The 14,378-nt window shown below is 40.0% G+C and overlaps 1 protein-coding gene across 1 annotated transcript in view; it reads right to left on the reverse strand.

Moving 5' to 3' along the window:
- Positions 1–3,796: 3,796 nt before the first annotated feature.
- The window catches only part of SMC4 (structural maintenance of chromosomes 4), a 70,743-nt gene continuing 60,161 nt past the window's right edge, over positions 3,797–14,378 (reverse strand). The window contains exons 22-24 of the mRNA XM_063306501.1: positions 8,024–8,256; positions 6,377–6,560; positions 3,797–4,269 (exon numbers count right to left, since the gene is read on the reverse strand). Coding sequence (XP_063162571.1) covers positions 4,093–4,269; positions 6,377–6,560; positions 8,024–8,256 — 594 coding nt within the window. The 3' untranslated portion in view covers positions 3,797–4,092. The remainder of the gene's footprint in view (positions 4,270–6,376; positions 6,561–8,023; positions 8,257–14,378) is intronic.

Consider the following 14,378-nt stretch of genomic DNA (forward strand, 5'->3'; position numbering starts at 1 on the left):
TCTGCTGTTCCTAGGTAAGACTGAGATTGTAACTGATGAGAAACACCATCCTATCTTTTCAATATGCATGTTTGTTCCTCTACATGTTAGATTTAAGTGTCAATATCAGTTGAGATTTGCTTGGAGCTTCATAATGGTAGTCACAGTTCATGAAATTTTGGGACCAGTGTGTTTTATTTATTTTATTCAGTTTGGATGCTGCCCAACTCCAGGTGGCTGGAAGAGAATGGATCCGCTTCAAAGAAAAATAAATACAATTTGATAAATCATAAACAATCTAGCCTAAAGTGCACCTTGTACCTGGGCACAAGAAATCTATAAATGTGCTTACTGTTAAACTCAATTTGGCAGGTGCAGGTGCTACAAATGAGAGAAGAGTTTGTTTAGTGACGTAAGAAGAAAATCCCAGTGCTTCAATTACCCCAAAGCCATGTTTTGTCTGTTAACATTGCAGACCATAGAGAAATCAGGCATGGGAGAATACCCCTTGGCTTTTTTATGTGTATTTAAAACTTTTGACCTTAGAAAGTAGTCCAGTCAAAACTGAAATGGAGCTAAACTATTTTGATACCTCCTTTCAGTGCAGAAATGTAAATGCCATAAAGACAGGCCTTCCTTATTCATTTCAATACACATGAGATTAAAGGAAATTGCTTAGATAGCATCAAGGGCATGCTGTCCAGCAACCTTAGAAATACAGCACCTTGTTTTAGGACCAACTGCGCCAGAACTGCAGTTCCCCCTTCATTCACCCAGAACAGGTAATGTCAGGGAGGCCAAGGCAATTTTAATTTAAAAAGATGGTTTGCAACCATATTGATTAAAATGGGTCTAGAGAATTGTTATCCTGGAAGAAAGTGTAAAGCTGATCAGCCACTGTCAGATTAAACAACTTGCCACCAAGTGTGATAGTTGCAACAGGATGATTCTCAAATATTTCTGAGCCCAAGATGTCCTCTTTAAAAGGGAGTGTATCCTTGCCTCTTGCAAGGGAGGGGAGGTACCACCCTGATATAATGAGTTATTTACCATTCCCACCATCAGTCTCCCTACTGATCTTAATACCAAAATTGGGCAAGGATCAAGCAAAAGGGAATGGACAGCTGCAAGCATCAGGTTTGATGCAGTTAGGGTTCAGAAACTGATCCTCAAAAATAGCAAATGGTTCCTTGGACACCTCTCCAGGCACTGCTAGAACTGTGACATCAAATTCTATGAATGTCTGCAATCTCCTCCTCAGCAAATTCTTCAAAATGGATCAAGGTTTCACCTCCTGGAATAAGTCTGCACAACAGCCCTGCAAGGATGCACTAGTGACAGCATGGTAAGTGGGTTTTGGTTGCTCTTTTTCTTAGGCTGTGATATAGTAGAACATAAATACATTCACATTTACTCACATTCATTGGCTTTTAAGCTTTCACAACCCACTGAGGAGCATGTCAGGCGTTACATCCTTAGGTATTTAGGATGCCCATTTTCTATCTTACTATTCCACAGCATGACAAGGCCACAACAGGACCACGGACCCTGCCAGCAAAGAATCTAAGAATTCAGGAATCCTTGGCTCAGAATTTCTGGGCAGAGAGCCAAGGTTGTCAAGACAATTTTATCTCGGGATCCCTGGCTGTAGCTAGCCAACAGCAGAACTCTGCCCAGCAACACAGACTGTTTGACATTCAGAACTCTGAAAGGGCCAGTGGTTCAATCCAGAGAAAGCGAGCAAGTATCTTGTCCATCCATCTTTCTTGTGCCTGTCATACTCTACCCTGTGTCCAAGTGCTTAATTCGATGTCCAGACCCGATGGTTCCCATCCCCCCTGGTTTAGAGGGTTTGTGTGTGAGGTGAGCATTGTGTGAAAGCATGGAGCTCTAATTTCGTTAACTAATTTTGTTGCTTAGAGATTATTTCTGCATATCTTCAAAGAACCTTTACTGAGTGTGTGCTTGTTCCCTTATGAATTCCCACTGTAGAGTATGACTATGCATCACTCTTCCGGCCACCCTCCAACCACAGGCTAGGAGTAATCCTGACTGTGGGTTTGGATAGCAAGAGAAAGAGTGTGACACGCATGCCCCTTCAGGAAGAGAAGTGTGATTGTCGATGAGGGGACACTGATTAAAAATGGTACATTTCTGCAGCATTAAAATACATATGTTTGAGTAATGTGCTGATATCAACATGGAAGAAAATGGGTCATTTCCTAGATATGAACCAAAGCACAGTTGTCCCAGTGGAGTGTGTGAGGTCATCAGAGCAAGAAAAATTAAGGCCAGTCAACAGGGACATTGCATACCACCCTTCTCATAATAATTGTATACAATTACTCAAGGATTCCCACAGCTTTTGTCTCAGGCAAACCCCAGAATACATACAGTCCAGGTTTTACTTCTACCATTCTGCAGCTCATCCTAAATGGTTTGTGAGAAGTTTGAGAATGTGATGTGTTTGTTTCAGGTACGAAACAAAGCATTTTCCATTTTGGGAACACTCCTATTTGTCGGGAAGCATGGAAAATGGCTAAACCATTTTTAAGGTTACTACAGATGAACATTCATTTTACTTCACTCCAATTCAAAAACATGGAGTTAAAGGAAGATGTGCTAAAGAACATTATTCTTTATCCTCCCTTGCTATGGACAATACCTTCTTGCTGTAAAATATAAAGCCCAACTGTAGGAAGTTGCCCCAGAACACTCTCTTCCTCAGTCAGAGCCCAGAGAAGACCAAACTAGGTCCTGGCCTCCAAAGGTGCCTGTCTCACAAAAGGAATAAGCTCCAGAAGTAATATTCAAACCATTTTGTAAGTTTCAGTATAACCCATACAGGTAGTCCTCACTTAATGGTAATTGGGACTGGAATTTCTGTCACTAAGCATGATGTCACATGTCTGCATTGCTTAGCAACGGTGACCCTGGCAGTCCCCATTGCCATTGGTAAGGAGGACCTTGTGTGACTGCAACTTGCAACTTCCTGCAGGCTTCCCACAAGCAAAATCAATGGGGAAGCCAGCCGGAAGTTGCAGGTCCTGGGCAGCTAACAAGCAGGCTGGCTAAAGTGAGGCTGGGTGGGGTATGCATGTGCTTCAGTGTGAGCATGCGCTACAGATGAGATTCCTGGGATCTTATACTCCGTAGTGGGTTTCCTTGGGAGAAAGAGCAGCAGGGGTGACATAGGAGTCACTTGCAACCTTTCCTTTAATATTAACTTTCTGTCTGGTGGAACATAAAGAGCAGTCTTATACTAAATCAGGCCATCGTTCATATAACTTAGCATTTCCTTGTTAATGTATTTTTCCAGGGTGCGAAAAGTTCCTCAGCCTCTTTTTGGGAAACTGCTGCACTGGAGATAATCACACAAAAAGTTTAATACAACTTATGTAAGCACCATGTGCTTGATGGATGTTAGTCTGGTTCAGAACCATGGAATTTTCCTTGAATCCATTTGTCCCCGTTGGGGGAGATGGGCAGTGATATAAATTTAAGTAAGTAAATAAAAATGTGTCCATCAGTAAAGTCACCGTGTTTTGTTCTGCAACTCCACATAGTGTGAATATATTTTGGTGATAATATTTATATTATTGGTGAAATAATTTTTAGACTTGGCTTAGATGGTATTCAAGCCAGGGTCTGCTTAACCATGGTTTATTGTAGTTGGGTTCCAGTTGCTGAATCAATCCCAAAGCCAGCCAAATCAAATAAGCCATATTGCAGCTGGCACAGTATCACACACACACTGCTTGCTTTTCATAAACCTTTCTTTATCAACTTATTTATCTACCAGAATACCTTTGCAATATACAGAGAAATTTGTCAAAATTTTATTTTCACTCTCAAAATATGCTGTTGGTATTTTAAAAAAAATCCACCATTTTAATCAGTTTAGATGCTGCTACGAAAAGTCATGTATGATTGTTAACAATACAGAATTATTTGCCTATTTTAAGAAGTCACTTAGAGTTGAAGAGATTTATATTGCTTAACAGAATGGACACTCAATATTAAGTTTAAAAACCACTTATAGAAAATAGATATTAAACTGATTATTGGCAAATTTTCATTAGGAAAAAAAATGTTAAAAAGTAAATTCCATATTCAGAAGCATCCTGTGGATCCAAGTTCAGCCAGTCCTTTTGATGCAACAACTTTGGGATTTGTTGCCACACTTTTTGTTGTATTATAAGTCTTGTAAATACCAATGAGTCTATCTGCTATTTCAAACATGTTGTTTCGCAGAGAAATTATGATGAACTGTGCATTTTTTGTTTGCTCCTGGAAATTGGAATACATTTTGTGTTAATATTCACAACACAGTAATTTCCCAGTAAACCTCCTTGCCAATTACAGTAATAGAATCGGAGCTTCTCAGTACTGACCTAAGCATCAATATTAGTAACCCTCTTAAACTAGCTTAGGAAAAAAAAAAATCAGATTATTAATTGGGCTTTCCTATGAGGAAGGTAGAAAGCTGTCCCGCATCTCTAAAATTAGTTCATTCCCTGCAGATAAGTGGAAAAAAGCCTCCTGAGTTTTTAATATAAGGGCACGCAGTTTTCATTTCAGGACTCCTCCTGAAAACTACTTGGGTGTTAAAGAAAATGGGAAACACTGCATTATACTTTATTATTTGAACTTGGACTGATTTTTCAAGCCTATCTGCTTGGAAAAATGTATGTTCTGATTATGTAGTTTAAAGATGTAGCAAAAAAGATTCTTGCAAAAAACCTAGTCAATATGAGCAAGGAGTTTAAGACTGAAAGATGCAGAAAAAAGGCCAAATTTGATAAAAACAAAAATTCATTTTGGAAATGGGTAAAGAGGAAAAAGAAGGAGCCTTTAATTAAGTAAAGAGGAATAAAACTAATGAAATGATTCTGAATGAAATTTAAGTGTAGGAATGGTTAAAGGAATATTTTAGAGATTTGTATAGGAACAATAGTGACAGCATGTGTGCCTGTGATTGGAAGAAGGCTGTTACTCTTCTTTATACAAAAGAAAAGATTGGATGAGTGAATACAAACATTACAGTGGGACTAGTTTGTTAAGTGTTGCCTGGGAAAGCATTTGGCAGAACGTTGACTGCAAAGGTACCAGAGGAGTTGACAGGCAACATTTGGGAAGTACAGGGCAGCTTCATTCTAGATAGGGAGTGCACAGACCAGATTTTTGCTACTCAGCACCCAAAAACCTATGTCAGAATATGCTGGTTTAGAGAAAGCATAAAATAGAGATAAAAGGCTTCAATAATGGAATGTTTTATTAAAAAAAATGGAGAAGATGATTTTTAGCTGAATGAAGTTAGAATGAAATATCAAATAATGAAAACTAATATTTCTGTTGATGTTAGTTAGAGGTGTTTTGACTGGGAATGTGAATGGACATGTACATTTGTATACAGGTGACGTATTGTTGGCTGAGAATTATCTTTACAATACATAAATGGCAAAAAATTAAAGCAAATAGATGAATTTGTGTATTATGGTAGAGTACGTACTAAAGATGGGAAAATGGATAGAGAACTTGCAAATGCTTGCAGAAACATAGTGGATAGTATGTAGCCTATTGGGAAGAATCTTCATTTGTCAAAAGAAGCAAAAAGGGTTCTCTTTTAGAGCACGTTTCTACTCCTTTCTTTTAATAACAGTTGGGCATGTCAGGAGAAACAAAAAAGTACCAGGGAATGGAATGTTTAAGTGTGATAAAACAATAATGAATGAGTGCTGAATTAATGTAGACTGAAATGGTTTAGTCACGTAGAAACGATAAGGATCAAATTATGAAACTTACTCCATCCATCCAATTCATATGGCTGCCCACTTCAACAACTGACTGAAGAAAGTGTGAATGTATGAAAAGAAAGGAGAAGAATGAGAAAGTATGGTTGGATGGAGTAGATACCCTCAAAAACAGAGACAAGAACAAAAGGCAAAGAAGAAGAGATATGGTAGAATCAATGATGGTTTGCAAGGAGAGAAATGTATGGAGATACATACTGAATGGTGTTGGTATAAACTACTTTTAACTGTTTCCTTTTCTTATCTCATGCCTTTAATTATTGCTTTGTTATTTCTTATTCTTTATCTGTGCTCTGCAAAATGTTGCTTACTTTGAAAAGAAATATGATGGGTATGCATTCATTAAAATACTGGTCATGTGTATTTTCTACACTATTGATACACAGTTTTTGCTCTGTTGTGAATTAATCTAACATTCTGATCCAAAGAAAAATAATTTTCAGATTTCATTTTTTAATTTGTGGGAGTGTACATTTCCAAAGAGTTCAGGACCTTTTCTCAATACCTTTATGTACAGCTACTGTTAGCTTGATATTAATTAATGTACGTAAAGTTTGAATGATATTAACTTCTACAATACTTACATATATGTAAAATGCTACAATGGAAACATTTTTAAAATCAAGGGCTGCATCAATTTCATCCATGAAATAGAGGGGGGTTGGCTTGTAATGATGTAAAGCAAAAACCAGAGCTAATGAGCTCAGTGTCTTCTCTCCACCTGACAAGTTAAATATCTTCTTCCAACTTTTCTTTGGTGGCCGAACACTGAAAGATGATATTCATGAATGTACACTTTATTTAATTTCACTTTAACACCATGATGCTTTAAGCATATCAAAAACACATTATATCTATCATCTCAATTTCCCACTAATCCTATAGACACATTAGAATCATTATACTGCAAACTAGGGGCTAAGATTAAGATCAATTGTTACTCTACAGATTAACAAGTTTGGTAAGCTCTGAAATTAAGTTTTTGTGGCCCATACCCTTAGCCCTTATTTTGTATCCTGAGCCCTTATTTTATATCCTAAGTCCCCAATGTAGTGCTAATATACCTGTGTACCACCCCGTAGGCATCTACCATACTTCCTTTTCAGCAGGTTAGATACTTTATATGAAATACGACTTTATCAAAATTCTATTGGTAAAAATTTAGAATTTCACTTCACATTCTCTTAAAAACAAATTTAGGATTTCTTCTCTATGTTTAGTATTTGAAATCTTTTTGTTTGATGTGTGCTTATAACTAAGCATAGTACAAGACCTATTTCCCCCCAAACAACAAACCTGTGAGATAGGTTGGGCTGAGAGACAGTGACGGGCCCAAAGACATTTCCCAGCTACAGAGAAATTAGAACCAGGGTCTCTATGTTCATAGTCAAACACCGTAACCATTACAGTAGACTGGCTCAAAAAACAAAAAGTTCAGAGTTTTTGAAGGCATCTATGTCAGCTCAGTTATGTATGAATACTACTCTTCAGTTCAACTATATCAACAGTTAAACATACAGGTAGTTCTTGTTTAGCGACCATTCACAGTTACAATTGTGATGAAAAAGTAACTTTAGGACCAATCCTCACATTTGTGACCTTCGCAGGTCTGTAAAGCAAAAGAAATCTGAAATAAGATCATAAGAAGTTGTGGTTTCACTTATTGACTGTCTCACTTAATGGCTGAGTTGCCGGTCCCAATTGTGGTCACTAAACAAGGACTACCTCAGCCTGTCAAGTTTTCATACTTCTCCTACCTCTTTCCTCTGATGTAATTATGAGATGGTACATTTTTCTTCTTTTTTGTATTAACTAGTTCCATGAATTGTCTGAACCCTAATGGTTGTTAGAGAAGATAAGCCAGATTCACAGACTGTGTTTTAAAGGTACTTTCTACTAACCATAATTTTCTTTACCCTAATTTTCAGCTAAACAAAACAGAGCAATCTGCCTTGAATTGAAACTATAAGCAAAAACTTTCAATCATCTCCATAGGAAAGGAGAAAGGGATTTAAGAAATCTGTGAGAATGCTAGATTTGTTTGGTTAACCATGTTAATCTGTGGTTTGTTATGTCAAATATTTTCTGTAGAGTTAATCAGTCTAACTTTGCATGATTGATTAACTCTACAGAAAATATTTAATTAACATTGTAAAACTATGTATGTAATAGGAGCGTCATGCTTTTAAAATGGCTTAATTTAAATTAAGAAAATTACATGCAATACCAACCTGAACATGATTCCTTCAGAGAAAGGATCCAGACTGTCAACAAGCTCGAGTTCTGCATCTCCTCCTAGTGTAAGCATTTGGTAGTTTTCCTTTAGCTTATTTGTTATTACATTAAATCCTGCCATAAATTCATTAAGCCGTTTTTTCCGAAGACATTCATAGGCTTCCCTGAATTTGTCTCTCTCATTGGTAATTTCATCCAGCTCTGCCACACGTTTTAGATACAGCTCTTCCTAAAATAAAATTTAAAAATCAGCTAAATGAAATTAAGAAGAGTATTTAACAATTCAATGAGGCTTAATGCTGCTGAAATACTGCAACAGCTGTGTCATCCTTAACTACAGGTAGTCCTTGCTTACCGACCACTTGTTCAGCAACTGCTCAAAGTTGCGACGGCGCTGCACGAGTGATACTTACAACTGGTCCTCAAAGTTACAGCTGTCCCAGCATCCCCCCCCCCCGTCATATGATCGCAATTTGGGTGTTTGGCAACCAGCTGGCACTTAGATGGTTGCAGCATCCTGCGATTGACATTTGTGACCTTCCGTGCCAGCTTCCTACACGCAAGGTCAATGGGGAAGCTGGCAGGGAAGGTTGCAAGTTGCTCTGGTAAGTCCCCACTCCCAACCTCCCTGTGCACCACGCCAGCCCTCCTTCCCTTGGCCTCCCTGTGCTTGCAGGCACCTGCGCCTGCCTTCTCTCAGCCACTGAACTCCTCCCCCAGCTTGCGTGCAACCTGTGCCAGCCTCTCCCACCCCCCTGCAGCACCCCCGTGCTCCTTACCTGGGACTCCTGCCATTTCTTGCTTAACAACCAATGTGTCTTGGGGTTACAATGGCAACCAGGACTGCCTGGATTGCCTTTGCTAAGCGATGTGGTCATGTGATATTGCGCTTCACGACCACATCGCTTAGCAACAGCAATCCCAGTCCCAACTGCCATCATAACCTGAGGACTACCTGTACTATTTATGAATTTAAATCCCATTTAGTAATTTAGAGTTGTAACCTCATAAAATTCAGCAATCTGACAATTGAATTCAATTACCTATCAGATCTAGCAAATACTTGGTATACAATTACCTGGATAAGTCAGTATGACTTCATTGTATGTGCTATTGTTTTTCCTAACCCACTCTTATTTATTGTCATTTCTTTCTTCCTGGTCTCCCAGCCCTATGCAGGGTTTCTTTGTTTTACAAGACAGAAAGTATATTCATTGCTATCCTATCCACAAAAGGTAAATAGTTTTTAAATAGAATATAATTTTTCATAAATGGCTCTGAATTTCAGTGAATGCTGTCATTCTCCCCTATACGAGGAAAAGGTAACGAGTGAATACAAAAACTTATACAGGCAGTCTTCGAGTTACAACAGTAATTGGCACCAGAATTTCCATTGCAAAGCGATGCAGTAGTAAATCACGATGTCATGTAACCACATCACTTAGCGACAGCAATCCTGGCAGTCCTGTTGCCATTGTTAACTGAACCCCACTGGTCCTAACGACCTAGCAAGGCCCTAACGACCACCACGATCCAAGCCATTCCTGGCTTGGTCCCGCCCAGCTTAGAGGCTTGGTAAGATAAGAGACTGCCTCCTCTTCAACTCCCTACACCCTCCTATCTCTTCCCCCCATCTCCGCCATTTTGGCTGCCCTGCACAGCAGTTCTCCTCGGCGGCAACACTGGGGCTGAAGTAAAGGCTTATGAAACCTTGCGAGAAGGCTGCAACCACTGTTCTCTAAATCATGCACGCCATTCTTGCAATGCTTCATAAAGCCTTTAGAGGCCTTCTGAAGCATCGTGAGAACAGCATGCATGACCTGGAGAATGGTGTGAGCAGCCTTGGGAACATAGCCTGGTGTGGCTAGCAGTTGCCTCACATAGGACAAGAGCAGGCATGCCTCATCAGCAGCAGGAAGGTGGCAAAGGTGAGTTGGGCACGGCAGGGCCTGCGGAGCACAGGGCGGCTGGGGCTTTGTATTGTGGTGCTGGGGTGGCTGGCTGTAGCACAGGGCTTGAGGCCACTGCCAAGGAGTGCTGCTGTGCAGGGCAGCCAAATGGGCTGAGATGGAGGGGAGAGAGGCGGGAGGGGGGAACTGAAGTGCCCCTGTGGTCGTAAGTGCGGGCACGCTGCCAAGCACCCAATTTTTTTATCACATGACCGCAGGGGCACAGCAATAGCTGTAACTTTGGGGACTGGGCCTAAGTACCATTCGTTCAGCAGTGCCATAACTCTGGTCGTTAAGCAAGGACTACCTGTAGTAGTTTGTTAAGCGCTGGAAAGCTGTTGACTGAAACCTTATGAAAGGTGACTATGAGCAACATTTGGGAAGTGGAGTGTGACTTTATGCTGGACAGAGGGTTACATTGAGAAATGTATGAATTGAGGAAGTTAGTTTATCGCGCATTTGTTGATTTTGAAAAGTATAATAAGGTGAATAGACTTGAATAATAGAACTTTTCCCCTGAATATGGCAAATATAGGTACTGAATGAAATAAAAACAGTAAAAGATGGAAGTAAATGGAATACTTAGCAAATGGTTCAACATTGATCAGGAAGTAAGACAAGGATATGTGATGCCCCCTTACTGTTAATGTATTTATAGATAAATGTAAAAGATCACTTTTAGTAACATTAAAAGTATGTTAAAGGGGAAAATGAAAGTAGCTGTACTTTCGAATGTCAGTGGTGCTGGGTTAGCCAACATAGGATACTTGGCAACCAAAAGAACCAGAATGACTTGGAGCTAATGTTAGATTGTATGAGGTAACAAGGACTACAGGTGTGAAGATTACCCTACTGATGACAACAGATGGGAAAATGGAGACAAAAATGCTCGTAGAAAGGTAGTAGGGAGAATGTGGTTTGTTACAAGGAAGAAATGAAAATGGCTGTCTATAAGACATCTTTCTTTTTAGATGGAGGTGAGAACTGGGTATAATAGGAGAAACACAAAATTATCTTAAATGCAGTAGTAACAGGGTACTTAAGTGTGTTTGGTAAAACAAGAGATTGGATCAAGGATGAATAATTGCTGAGTGAACGTGGACTGAATAAAAAAGTGACTGCTACAAAGTAAGTATGCTGAGAGGGTTTGATTGTATAGAAAAAATGAATTAATGTATGAAGTCTTTGCATCTCAAAGAAAGGATAGTTTGCTAGAAGAGAGTTGAACTTATTTTCTTGACTGTTCTGTAGATGCTTTATCTCAAGCAATTATTCATTTATTTATAGCATTTTTATATTAATAGTTCCACATGACTTCCCAGCAATTTATAAAGCTGCATAAAACCGTAAGAATGTTTTTAAAAATTAATGTAAACCCATCTTCAACCTGGCTTGATCAACTTTCCTGCTTCTTATTTATTAAAAGTACTATAGAACAATTCAGTCAACTGTCCTCTGAAATGCTATCAGGGAGAGCACTATTCTATTCAGAACTCCAAAAATAAACTAGTTGTAATCAAAATTATTCAACCCCCATTGCAAATCAGGTTGATTGTCAAAATATAGACTTTCAGCTGTTTGCGGTGAACAAACCAAACAAAAGCAATTGAAACAGCTCAACACAACAAATGCTTCAAGTGGTGTCCCCAGTGTCGACTGAAAATGCAACTTATGACTTCTCCAGTCTCAAAATTATTCAACCCCTTCATAGCAAGCATCTTCAGTACTTAGTAGAGCACCCTTTTGCTGTTATGACCTGCTGCAAACGAGATGCATAGCCAGACACCAGCTTCTGGCAGCGTTCCTGAGGAGTCTTAGCCCATTCCTCATGAGCAATAGCCTCCAGTTCAGTAATATTCTTGGATTTGCGTGCTGCAACCGCCTTCTTCAAATCCCACCAGAGATTTTCTATGGGGTTTAAGTCAGGTGAGTGTGCTGGCCACTGTAGAATCTTCCAGGACTTCTTCTGCATCCAAGCCTGAGTGGAATTTGAGGTATGCTTGGGATCATTGTCCTGTTGGAAGGTCCAATGATGCCCAAGCTTCAGCTTCCTTACAGACAGCATGATGTTTTCTCCTAGGATTTCCTGATACTTCAATGAATCCATCTTGCTGTCCACACGCTGCAGGTTTCCTGTGCCAGAGGATGCAAAGCAGCCCCAGAGCATCACCGAGCCACCACCATGCTTAACTGTAGGCAGTGTTCTTTTCAGCGTATGCTTCATTCTTCTTCCTCCAGATATACCACTGATCCATCGGGCCAAAAAGTTCCAGTATTGTTTCATCGCTCCACAGAACAGAATCCCCAAACTTCTGTGGCTTATTTATATGATTTTGAGCATATTGGAGCTGACTTTTCTTGTGCTTTTGGGTCAGTAGTGGTGTACGTCTTGGAGTTCTGGCATGGAAACCTATGTTTAGTACACGCATTACTGTGCTCACTGAAACCTCAGTGCCTGTTGCCACCAAGTTTTGCTGCAGGTCTTTTGCAGTCACTTGAGGGTTTCTCTCCACCTGCCTTCTCAGACCTCTGGTTGCAGCCACTGACAGCTTCCTTTTTCTGCCCCGTCCAGGTAGCGTAACCACTCTTCCTTTAACTTTGAACTTGCTAACTATGCTTCCAACGGTGTCTCTAGGAACATTCAGTGCCTTTGCTATCTTTGTGTATCCTGTTCCTTGTTTGTGAAGGGCGATGATCTCTTCTCTTACCTTTTTGGACCAGTCTTTTGACTTAGCCATACTGTATTTCTAACATGCAGTCAAACATGACACTCAACAAACCCCTAGCCAGTTCAGGTATTTCATGTGTTCCAGCTCAAGCACACCTGGTGCAACTAATGAAGCCCTTGATTAGTTGAATCAGGTGTGCTTGAGACAACATCTGTTTTGCATGCTGTATGTGTGCTGTTGTGACAGATTCTATTCAGGGGGTTGATAATTTTGAGACTGGAGAAGTCATTATAAGTTGTATTTTCAGTTGAATTTGGGGACACCACTTGAAGCATTTGTTGTGTTGAGCTGTTTCAATTGCTTTTGTTTGATTTGTTCATTGCAAACAGCTGAAAGTCTGTACATTTTGACATGATTTGCAATGGGGGTTGAATAATTTTGATTATAACTGTATTCCATAATACAAGGTCACACCCAGAAAATCATTGTTCTCTCCCCCTCATTCCTTAATCTCACATTCTCATCACCCACGTGTTGGAGGAACAAACTGGACAGATAAGTTTGGTGGTCCTGCAAATACTTAGGTGCCAAGCCATAAAGGCTTTACAGGTGAAAACTAATACATCAGCCAAATGAATGATACTGTACTCTGAACTGATGGATGACCTCTTCCAAAGTCGTCTTCTAGATGTTAAATAATAGTGGGAAGAGGATCAAACTCCTGGGTCACATTGATAACATCTTCTCCCATTATCTGTCCTGATTACCAGGAAACACACTGAGGCGAGGACTTGGTCTCTAATATTTATTAGTAGTACTTAACAAGAATCCTAACAAACTGAGAAAGCGTGGGAAAACCCAGCCATATAAACCCCAAAGGTTAAGGCGGTCCCGATCTGTGTCTCTTTGAATGGCTGAACAGTTCCTCAGTGCTACGCATGCACTTGACAGTCTGGGTGAGAGCCCCCTGCTCGCCATCCTTACTCATGACATTATCAGCAACTAGTACTACCTACTTGAGGAGCAGAACCAAAGCAGAAAAGTGCTCCCAACTCACAATCCTTTGAATCAGTCTAGAACACTGTTTCTTAAACCTTTTTTTCTGAGGACCCCTTCCCACTTTTAAAATTATGGAGGACCCCAAAAAAGCTTTTGTTCGTATAGGTTATACTTATCAATATTTACTGTCTTAAAGATTAAAACTGGCATTCATAAAATATTTATCTATTGAATCATGTAAAAATATTAAATCATTAGTTTGTTGTTGTTGTTTATTCATTCAGTTGCTTCCGACTCTTCGTGACTTCATGGACCAGCCCACGCCAGAGCTTCCTGTCGGTCGTCAACACCCCCAGCTCCCCCAGGGATGAGTCCGTCACCTCTAGAATATCATCCACCCACCTTGCCCTTGGTCGGCCCCTCTTCCTTTTGCCCTCCACTCTTCCTAGCATCAGCAGCTTCTCCAGGCTGTCCTGTCTTCTCATTGTGTGGCCAAAGTATTTCAGTTTTGCCTTGAATATCATTCCCTCAAGTGAGCAGTCTGGCTTTATTTCCTGGAGGATGGACTGGTTTGATCTTCTGGCAGTCCAAGGCACTCTCAGAATTTTCCTCCAACACCACAGTTCAAAAGCATCGATCTTCCTTCACTCAGCCTTCCTTATGGCCCAGCTCTCGCAACCATATGTTACTACAGGGAACACCATTGCTTTAACAATGCGGGCCTTTGTTGTCAG

Source organism: Candoia aspera, chromosome 6 (genome assembly GCF_035149785.1).
Source record: "Candoia aspera isolate rCanAsp1 chromosome 6, rCanAsp1.hap2, whole genome shotgun sequence".
Lineage (NCBI taxonomy): Eukaryota > Metazoa > Chordata > Lepidosauria > Squamata > Boidae > Candoia > Candoia aspera.